Below are 11,843 nucleotides of genomic sequence, written 5' to 3' on the forward strand. Positions count from 1 at the left end.
AGATTAGCCACAAAAAGCGTTTTCTTTGAAGAGGGACAGTTTCTACAATGAAGCATGATAAGTATGATAAAGGATGGGACGCCATTAGTTCCACAGTAGTGAAGCAACTTCTCTAAATAACAAGAGGTTTCTTAATGTTTCTTTCCCCTTTAATTTATAGGGAATCTATAACTAACACTTGTCTTCATAGCATAAATATATAGCAAAATGCCATTAAAGTTCTTTCTATCAGGTTTCATCTAAAGATCAAGTGTCAACAATCTTTGGTACATTCACTGATATTATGACCTTAAAGATGGAGCTCTTTCACACATGCTAAAAATAAAATCTGCTTTAAAAAAGCAAGGACATGAGCATACTGAAAAGAATAGAAGCTTCAGGCAAATTGTTTCTACTGATGTTGGATAAATCCTACACAAGTATTCTCTCTATAGAACCTGAAAAAGTAGAGCAAAGCTTCTCAAAAATTTGTTTCCTTGACAACATCGACAGACCAAGAGAGTAAGGAATCAAAGCAATAAAATGCATTGTAGCTTTGTTAGCAGATTATATATAGAGATAGATAGATTTAGATTTATGTATCAGGATATGAGATGCATCTATAAAGCTACACTTTAGAAAAGAAGCAAAGTTAGACTGGTACTATTTATATTTTTAAACAGCAAAAATATTCAAAATTTCTCAACTGTTTAAAAAAAATAGATACTCCCATAATGTATTACAATCACTTAATAGCTTAAAACTACTCTAGCTCAGTTTTTTCCAAGCACCAAAATCTTGACTTTTTCACCAGCAACCTTACTGAAGCATCCAGAAGGGAGATACCACCATACATTCCTCCCACCTCAGGTGACATTCCGACATTAGACTGCACAGCAGCTGCCCACACTGATCCTATGCATAATTGGAGGGCTTGATTTATGACATTATCAGTTAAGCTTCATTAAAGACACTTCATTGGCATCTCTAGCCCTGACTGTTTCTTCCCCACCAGGCTGGCTATGCTGGGAAAGGGACAAGGTTGCTTATTTCTGTGCTACAGGCTATTTCAGAGACACTTTGTTTTCCAACTTTTTCATTAAATAATTCCCAGTTTTGGGGGGGGGTAAGCACAGGCATATTAGCTGTGCTGTGAAATGCCCATCTTCTGCTCTTCTGCCCCATAGCCACATCCTCTAACACAACCATAAAGCAGTCAAAAATGCTTGGCGAGACCAGTTGGGGTACTACTCCAGTATTCTTTAAGGAGATCTAATTCAGGAGACATTTCCAAGTGTAAAGAAAAAAAAATGCCTTTACAGAGCTGACAACCTAACCCAGAAGCTGAGAGGTTCACTACATTTTTGCTCCCCCTCCCATTACCCCCTCCTTTTTTTTAAATGTCAGTTTTCACACAGGTGTGAAGATAAATTCTAATCCAAAGCAACTGAATTTAATTCATTAGTGAAGAAGGAAAGAAAACAATGGCCTATCAAACAGCATACAGATCAGGATGGTGCTATTTATACTCAAAGAAACATACTCCTTTGGAAAAAAATCCTTTGAGGCACAAGAGTGTGTCAACTACTAAGAACATAATAAAAACTATACAAGTCATCTCCAGCTGTGGATTCTGAGAAAATGAACAAAGGCATTACAAGGATTTCTGTTTCCTTGACAACAGCATTGCTGGAAACAAGAAAATAATTAAAAAAACCCGCATTTCTATGTAACAGTGATCTCTAAACGTATCTATGTATTAAAATACCAAATGTGCAACAACCCTTACTCACACATACCTTTGGGATGAAGAGACTAAAATCCACCACCTTCAAGAACTGTTATTTGCTGACTTGTGTTAATAGCTTTTGCAGAACAATTGTGTGAGAGCTAGCGATTACATTCTGACCTGTATTATCATCCAGGCATAAGCACAGTCAGAAGCTTTCACTGATGGTCAAGCACATTCCCTCCTGCATGATGTTCCCTTTCTTACAAAATAAGCATTATGGACAATACTTCTTATTGAAATGTATGAAATAATTTTGTTAGAAAAAGATCAAAGCATACAAAGAAGCCCTTTCAGCACCCAGGAAACTGGTATTACTATGCATATGTCTATCAAATAGTATGTGTACTTCCACCTTAATAATAAGCTTAAAGTTCTTGTAAAAAATATGCAATAGTTCTAAATAGAAAAGGGAAGAAAGTCAGAACATGGCATCATAAAGAAAATTCAGCTTCAGTATTTCAGAATAGCCTATTTGGTAGCCTCTTCAACAAGAAAACAGTGGTTTTTTCCACACATCTAGGTAAGCAGCACACAATCTCCAGAATATGAGCATTTCCTTGCCACCTCCAAGTTAATGGAGAGAACTTCTTGGGTTTTTTAAAATACAGATTTATAAATGTACCAACATCCAAGAGATCTTTTTTAATACATACATTCCACTTTAACTGAGATGTTTTAAATAGGATGACTCCCCAAATTCTCATCTTATGCAATCAGCTACAGTTAAAGGAGCATTAGTTACGATTAGATTTTAAAAATTAATTGTAATACTTAGGCACTAGCAGCACAATACATAATATTGCTTAGTGAACAGTTTGAATGCAGCCTAAGTGACAGGGCTATAGCCATCTGACAGCCATGCATGAGTGTATAGGAAACATACTGGCAGCTTAAGTTTATTCCTTCATAAGCAGACGTGCATGTGACAGAACAAAAAGAAGAAGTGAATTGTGTGCAGAATGGTTGAAAACAGAAACATTAGAATTTGTTACTCCAATGCAGGGTTAAAGCAGTATCTAGGAAAAATGTATTGCTACCACCAGTGCTACACACATTATATGGATGAACGGAAGCTATCGTGTTCCATCTCTTTCAGCCCAACATAACAGGATCAAGAGTAACGAATTCCTGGAATGTATGACTATGCTATCTTTCTCCACAAAAAAAAAAAAAAAAAAAAAAGAATAAAAGGTTTTGAAAATATGAAAAAAAAAAATGGTATTTCTTGTAGTACTTGATACACTCCAGAAAGCAAAATCCCTACATTAAAACTGACCAGTATCAGTAATATACCACTCTAGGTCTAACGATCAGAAGAGAGTTTCATAAGACTGCAGAAGTATCTGGAAGAGATCTCTTGAGGTAAAAAGTTACAAAGAAGAACTATTTTGGATCTCAGAAATCCCCCAAGTTGAAAAGAAGCAGACAGCAGAAGAGGACTTTAAGGCACCATAAACCTTTGACTTGCTCTTCTCCAGGCATGTACTTTCGCACCCTACTAGAGACTGACCACCGGGCTAGACAGAGCCTTGTTCTGAACCAGCATGGCTGTTCTCGTGTTCTTAACCATGAGAGGTCAGCAAAACTGTTCAACAGGCTGACATTAATATTAAAAACTTTTACTTTCCTTGTATAGATTCAGCTGTGACTAAACAGAGATGAAGTTCAAGTAGGCAAGCAGGGAACAAAACATGTAAGAGGGACTTCCAACAATGTGTTATGTTACAAGTCATCCCACCAAAGTGCTATTAATACACATTTTGCATGCCAAAGAATCACAGTACTTTCTTTCTTTGATCCTGTTCATCAACAGAGGGTGAAAGTGCTGAAAATGAAGAAATACTTTGCAACAAATACCTGCTCTGATGCTCTAAATAGAAAACCAGGAACACAGAAGTCAAAGTTGACAGATGATTAAACATGTTACCTTGAGTTCATTTTAAGAAAAAACAGGAAATACAGAGTAATGGTATGGGAGGCTTGAAGTTATGAACAATTGTTAAAAAGCTAAGTTCAGCATCAGTAACTAGTGAAAAAGTTTACATTTCTGTGTCTCTACGTAATTAAAAGACACTAACAATGTCAATGCAATATAGTGGTTCCTGCAGTTGGTAAGTATGTCTTTCAAGAGTCAACTTTTTACCTGCTCTGCTACCTAAGGCCAACAGCAACCTGTGATTTTGGGTTCTATATTTGGGGGTTCTAAACCAGGAATACCTAAACACGGTCTAATGCTCAGAAAGTGTTGAATATCCACACTATGGAAACTAGGCACCTTTAATAACGGTGGTGAGTCTCACAATATATGCAAAAAATACTAGATGGGATATTAAAATTACAAATGCTATTTCGGTGCTTAAGTAGGCAAAACCAAAACTGGCAGTAGTAGCCTAAATTTCATTTACAGCACCCATTCAAACAGAAGGTAGAAGAGTGTTATCCAAAGAAAACAAATTTAATCCATTCAGACAATCATATTTCACAATCCTTAAATACATACTTAAACTAGAAGCATAAGCCACTGATACTGCAGTTAGAATGTAATAGTGAAGAAAAGCACTGCCACAGTTAAAGCGCCAAAGAATACTTTCCTGCACTTGAATCAGGTTTCCTGCCCCTTTCTCCAGCCTCCTAGCTGGAAGTACAATCAGTCCCCTTCCAAAGGGGAAGCTCAAAATTCTTGAGAAAATGGATGGCAAAAGACTTGCCAAAGCCTAAATCTAAGACTTACACCCCCAACACCCCACCCCATTCTTTGCAAACATAAAATTTAGCACAAAATATTCTTCTGTTAAGGCTCTGGATATGAAGACCTGTGGGTAAATAATCTCCAACACTTATCACTTCCCATATGAAGTTCTATCTTATTTTCAGGTCTCTATGAAGTTTTCTCATACATTTTGCAACATGTGCATAAACTTCTAATTGTGATCTTTCAGTGAACAGCATGGAGGCAAACATTCAAGCCTTCCAGTCTTTAGAGGCTCAGTTTAGCTCCCATCCCTTTCTGAGATGCTGAGAAGCCCCATCTGCTGGTACAGGTGTCACTAGAGAATTACACACCTGAGCTGATAGCTGATTCTTTTTTCAACTTTACCACTTGATAACCATTCTGGGTTTTTTTAAATGCAGCCATACACAAAAAATTAAGAGCACATGAAAAATAAAAAATCCTCTAAAACAGTGCATTCCTTCCTATACATAGAATATATTTATACAAACTGCTACAGATGATCTTTCCTGACACTAGGCTATTCTTCAGTCAACACAAACTGAAAACATCAACTCATTTATTGCAAACATTTTAGCATGACTTACACTGATTCATAAAGATGGTAAAGTGCATATTGATTAATCTGGGAGAACATAAAGGGAAGACTGTTCTTTTCCCCCAACAGGATACATTCACACATTCAAAAGAAAACACATAATCAGTTCTATATATACATTTTGGATATATCCCTGTGTGATATGGAACGATTTAGTCACAGTAATTTAGATGAGAATAAAGAATTTAAGATCACTATATTAAGATAACTAAACCAAGTACTTCTTCCTTCTCTATGACAAAAGAAAAAAAACAAAATTCTTTCCCAGAAAGGGAAATTCTCAGATTTAAGAGGAAAATATTTAAGCACATAAGAAGAGATAAAAGATGCAAAACTGTTAGGCTAAATACTACCAAAATTGCATACAACTATAAGTTCTGCTTAAATCAAAAGATCTATACTACCAAAGTCAGTCAGATCTGCTTAGACAGAACTCTTAATACTAAGAAATATCCACCAATATTGGACTCTTCAGAAGATAGATGTCTTAATGCATAGGATGAATGTAAGCCCTGAAGCCAAAATATTCACATTACACATAAAAATACACATAAAAATACTCAGTTACAGTTATTCACATGACTAACAAAGTACAGAGTTTTGAGGCTTTAGATTGCCTGATCTCTCTGATCATACGGGAATTTCAAGCTTCTAACTATGCTTTTGAGTTTTAACTGAATTAGACTTTTAAAGTAAATAGTGCGAACATCCTGAGTGTCTGCATGTATGTGTTATAGGGAAAGAGGACATGCTTCCACTGCCTGGATTTAAACTAGGAATTCCAAGCAGGTGTTTTTTGGAAGAAAACAAAAAAGGTAAGCTGTGAGAAGGTACAGGATCAGAAAAAAAAAAATACATCTGCATCTACATTTTCAATCAATTGTTTTATGCTTGTACCAGAAAATGGAGAACCTCAGGCAATGGTAGAGAGCCAAAAAATCCCCAGAAGATAAACTACTGCTGTAATAGTCATTAGAGATTTATGGACTCGTGGCCCTGGAAAGTTAGTGAAATTAGTTTCATCGCATCAAGTTAATACTTAATCTAACCGTGCCCTCTACTGGCCTGAAGGGTTCTTGTGTAAAGGTGCAAACTTCACAGACGCTACTGCTCATACAATTACCGTCTTCAATTTCATTAAGAAATAGCAGTAAGAAGCCTTCATAGGTATTTATCTACAGGCTACCTTCCAAAATATGAAAAATATATTTTCATATACTTTGTAAAAATTACATCATTACTTCATTAATGTTTTAGACTCACATGCTCTGAAGTGTGGCTAACATTAACATACTCTATTTATATTGAATTTCCATAGTTTGTGAATCCAAAGCAATTAGATGTCTTCAAAAACCAGCTTTACCATTAAAGACTGCTTCCACTCGGGGGTGGTTAGACTATTTGAAAAAGTATCTTTCTGCTTTGAAGACAAAACAGACAGGATATTATTTCCATTTTTTAATAATTTTACATTGCAATAACAACTGATTTTATATTGTTTTATCAAATTTAACGAATCTGCAATTTCATTCATCAGTAAAATGAGGTTCTGGTATAGTAAACAAACATTAAGCATATGGTGTGGCAGTTTAAGACAAAAAATCAAATTCAGACACATTTAAGTCAGAGGTGCATATAGTTTTGTACAATCCAAATTTAAGTTGCTGCTTACCAAAAATATCCATTTGCACTTTTTGCATATCTTAGTCTTTTCCTTCTAAGTCTGTTTTTCAAGTAGCAGCCAAGATTTAACTTTTTTGATATATCAAAGAACACTTGCAAAGGAAAACAAGGATACTTTTTTTCTCCATCTAATCTTTAACACAAAGAAGTGAAAACATTTTGGGATAGATGATGGAGACATTACCTACAGTTCAAAGCATTCTGACTTTGATGGTGCGATATGCTATCTTGACTACAACAGAACTAGTAAAGTTGTTTTAACTTAAAAGAATAAAAATAAGTAATTGAGAGGAATAGATTTTATTTATGCTACAGATCCGGGCTTTTCCTTTCCGTGAGCACCAGTGCTTTAATAGACATCATGAGAAAAAAACAAAAACTCTGCCAAGGTTCAAGAACATCCCTGCTTCAAAGATGCAAAGTCAGCACATATTTCACAGCCCCATGGCAAAACTGGGGAAAGAGGAACAGAAAGAAAGAAAGGAACAGAACAGAAAGAAAACCAAAACTTCCAAGATAAGAAAAATCATACAACAGCCAAACTAAGTGAAACTCAATTCTCCACTACAAATTAAACAGTAAAATAGTGCCAAAAAAAAGTTAGATACAATAAAGCATGCCTTTCACCAAAAAGGCCGCTTTCTGTGCACTCTTATCAAAACTATGTGCCTGTGTAAAATCACTTCAGAAGACTATTATTTGAACCCAGAGGTGGCATTAGCCCTATATTTGGGAAAGCATACACATAGTACTTTCATTACCCACTGTTAAAATAAAAATAAGACTGGACTGACAAAGAATGGAAGCCAAATTCACGAAAGCTAGAAGGAAAATACACTTAAGTATTGAGCAATTAACCCTTGAAACAAGCTTGACACGAGAAGACTCCTTAGATCACGACAGACGCTTTTCCAGGATGCAAAACCTGCCAAACTAGTTCAGATGAAAAATCCATCTGACCTGACATACCTCCTCCAGCAGCAGCCACTTCAGCCTGTCAGAAAGGTAAAGTTCCTCATAGTATTATTCCAGTGTTGGCAGTCAGATGTTTAATGACTTAAGGCAGAATCTGTATTTAGATGATAGTGTTTATGGCCACTGTGGCATTGAAGCAGGAAATAACAAAACCCTAACATTAATACAGATTACAAGAAATGACCTAGTAGAAATCTAACTTCTTAAGATCTAAAACACTGACATATCTAATACAAAAAACGCCACCTTACAAAATAACAGAATTTACAGTAACTATAGTGAAGGATTAGGCTGCAACTTCGTAACAGGGTCTTGTACTTGAAAGCATCTCCTCAAATTCTGAATACATTGAAACTGTTAAACACACACAAGCAAAGATGTTATTCCCAGAAGATCATTATTTAATACAGTATTTTTAAGTTTGACGATTGGTCTGCAAAGCATCTTATTTTACGTTACCTTGACTGTTTTGTCCATAGAAGCTGAGAGAAGCATGTGACTTCGTTCTCGTACAGGACACCACTGAATTTCATTAACAGGGCCACTGTGTTTAGACATGTAAAATATTAAGCTTTTGGGGACTTCAGTTAATTTGTATTTGGATCCCAGATATGGCTTAATTAATTCAGAGATCTTTCTCAAAGCCTGCTCTCCTGATATGCCTAGCTTAACATCACAATCTGAGCTATCTCTCTGGTCAGATTCTTTTTTTTCAGGCACACTGGAAATTTCTTGACGTAATCTTTTAGGAATATATGGTCTAATTCCTTTTATGGCAGTAGTACTGTCTGCATGTAGTCTCTTCTGGGAAACACCATTTTCAGAGTTTGTTGAAGAGCTTGATGTCTGTTCATAGTTTTTGTAGGACATACATAATGCAGTATGGCCAGAGTATGCTCTCCTACAATAAGGAGATGTCAAATCAGTGTTGTTATTCTGTGTATAAGGCTCAGGGGGATCTTCACAAACAGTGTTTCTGCCAGAACTGTCAGCGATTTCAGTAGACTGCATTCCATACAGAGATTTTGTACCCAAAGTACCAGGTGCAAAGTACTGAACACGATTCACAGAAGAACTTGGACGGTTGGTTTTTCTGCTAGAAGTATTGGGGACTTCAGTCTTTTCAGTTTCTGCCTCAGAATCTGAATCATCATAAGCAACCAGCGAACTCATTACGACTAGACACAGCAGACTCCAAAAATCTCAGTGTTGGAATCCTCCAAAATTATGATCTACAATAAAGAATGGATTATTTAGAGTACAATTTATTACAATTTGAGTAAGTTAAGGATATATGTGCTTTTCTTAAACACCCCGTAACTTTTATTCCTGTTTATTAATGGAATTTATTCCTCTATTACAATACATCCATACATTCAACTATGCAATACTATTTGCCTCCAAGCACTCTGCATAAATTTTTAATGCATTGCAGCAGAGATAATTTGCATACCACCACAAAACAATGAATACAAGTATGAAAAGGAAAACAAACTTGCAACATAACTACTGCAAATCACTTTAACCTCACTTGCAGTAGCACTTCTACACACACACACACAAGGATAATTAATTATAAATGTGCACACCAAAACACTGCATAAGAATAAAAATACTACAACAATTTTGAAGCCAACCTAACAATATCTATTTCTTAGCAGTATAGATGATTTGAAAGAAGTATGAAGGGGTTCAACTGGCAACTAAAAATTAAATAAATTTTTGATCCATTTAGCAGTCTTGCAGTATGAGGAAATTTTTCAGCTATACCCACAGAGCAAATTACACACAGCCTTCAGCTTTACAGAACAGACTTATGCCAGAAGCTATACTGAATACACTATTTGCATTTACTTACAGAAAAAATAAATTCCTTGTTTACAGTGGAATATATTTTTTCAAAGTGTCTGTGAGAAAGAAACCCCACCCTGAGACTGTGTAAGTAATATGCTGAATAACTCGCCACCATTACAATCCCACCAAGCTGCTTCTGATAATTTGCATGGGGCATGGAGTACAGAGTGAGCTACATTCAAACAACTGATGTATCTGCAAAAATAATCTTTCAACCTCTGCTGTTTGTAGTCAAAAATTACTGCTATCCTTCAATTGCCAAGACTAATTAAATGGGACATTCTGTTTCTGCTTTGTTTCCTTGCCCAGCTGTTAGCACTCATTACACTAAAGTGATTTAACCCACAACACTTGCAGATCAGCTGCTGAAATTCTTGGTTTAGGTCAGCAAAGAAACTGCCCTTAAAAGCATCTTGATTAAAATGAGAGTGCTATATGAAAGTCAGTATCTATGTAAGCATTTGCAGAATTGATGCCACAAACACAGGTCCTACAAATAACACTGAAGGAGTATTACTCTGGAACTTGTAAAAATTACTCATTTAACTTCAGAACTGGAACTATTTGAATGAAAACAAGCATGTTGCGTTTAAGCTACATAAATGTCACATTACAGGCTATGCTCTCTATTCTGTAATGAAACTTCCAAGCACAGATTCAGAAGACAGGTTCCTATTAGGACATACACATGCATCATCACAGATCCTTTCCATGGTAAGTGACCAAGACATTCAGCTGGAACAAGGTGACCAACTTTTTAGCACATAAAAGCATCAAGATCTCCCTCTAGAGGACATTCTATCTTTTTCTGAAGTTCGTGGCAGCAATTAAAAGCAAGGAAAATGCTTTTTTAATACTACAGCTTCATTTATTAAAGCAGCATTTCACTTAAACAGTGACAATGAAAAAATTAAGAAGCACTTCAGTTCAAAACCAGTAAATTTAAGCTTTTAGCAGTAAATTGAAACCTCTTAGCAAACAAAAAGTTACTTCAAAGGACTGCACTTCAATAATTGCAACAAATAGTTACTGTTTGTAGTGCAGAGCTGAAAACAGGCCCCAGCCACAAGGCATCATGCTCAAAGAACAAATACTGTAAGAAGTTGACACCTGGCTGAAAGCTATAAATTAAGATACGCAAGGAGATTGGGTTAGACGTTCACAGTTACTTTATTTTGTTTTAATATACAAAAGTATTAATAAGGCTGAGATTCAGAGGTAAAAGCAAGATGATGCCTTGGACACACCTGATTAAAAGAGTTTCTTATGAAACACTGAAAATATCCCATTACATTTGATCAGCATAAATCCATCCCATCACACCCATCACCGTTAGTATTTTTGTAAATGCAAAGCATCTCTGTCATCTTAAGACTTCCCATTTAACTTCTGTTTTTAAAGAAACACCACCCCAAAATTTCTTATGCTGCCCTAACTTAAGGGGCGGTGGGGGGGAAGCAAACCCAATGTACTTCATTAGAAACATACTGGAACTAGATTGTGAATTTATTAACGATTTACAACGTGCTGAGCTAACAGGGAAGTTTATAGAGTTCTGGTTTTCTTTAATTTTCCCGCAACTGACTTAACCGAATGCACTAAAGCGAAGCCCATGCAGTTCGGCACGCGCAGCGCCACACGCCGGCCGAGTGACCGGAGGTGTCACCAAAGGTACGACACAAAGGCCGAGAGCAGCGCCCCGCAGCCCCGGCGGGGTGAGAACGACCCCTGGCCCACCGCCGCGCCGGCCCTCCCCAGCCCGCACCGGAGAAGCCCGCCGCCGAGAGAGCAGAACAGCGGCCTCCGGGGGCCCTGGTACCGAGCCCGCTTCCCCTCCCCCAGCACCGGAGCCGTTGCTGCTCCCCACACACGCGCGCTCTCCCCCCCTCCTCGGGCACCGAGGCTATACCCGGGGCCACCGCCACCCCAGCACCGCCGCCAGTACCGCTGCCCTCCCTACAGAGCCCGGCACCGGGGCCGCGCCGCCCCGCCCCGCGGGTACCTGCGCCGCACCGCCACCACCGGCAGCGCAGCCCGGAACTCACTAGCCGGCCCGCCGGCGCTCCTCTTTGAAAAGCGCGCCGGGTGGAAATGAAGACCCCGCTCAAACGGTACCGCGTGTCACAGCCCTCGCACAGGGGCCGTGGGTCGGGAAGGGCAGGGGCTAGACCGCGGGTCGCGTGGGAGTCCTTCTCCCTCCGCTGAGGGCCATGCGGAGGGCGCTTCGTTGT

The 11,843-nt window shown here is 37.9% G+C and overlaps 1 protein-coding gene across 1 annotated transcript in view; it reads right to left on the reverse strand.

The window, feature by feature from the left end:
* WDR25 (WD repeat domain 25) overlaps window positions 1-11,674 on the reverse strand; it is a 64,488-nt gene extending 52,814 nt beyond the window's left edge. Inside the window, exons 1-2 of the mRNA XM_037395405.1 lie at window positions 11,615-11,674; window positions 8,218-8,990 (exon numbers count right to left, since the gene is read on the reverse strand). Of these exons, the coding sequence (XP_037251302.1) occupies window positions 8,218-8,931 (714 nt within the window). The 5' untranslated portion in view covers window positions 8,932-8,990; window positions 11,615-11,674. The remainder of the gene's footprint in view (window positions 1-8,217; window positions 8,991-11,614) is intronic.
* Window positions 11,675-11,843: the final 169 nt, after the last annotated feature.

The sequence above is a fragment of the Falco rusticolus genome, chromosome 7, assembly GCF_015220075.1.
Source record: "Falco rusticolus isolate bFalRus1 chromosome 7, bFalRus1.pri, whole genome shotgun sequence".
In the NCBI taxonomy this organism is placed as follows: Eukaryota; Metazoa; Chordata; class Aves; order Falconiformes; family Falconidae; genus Falco; species Falco rusticolus.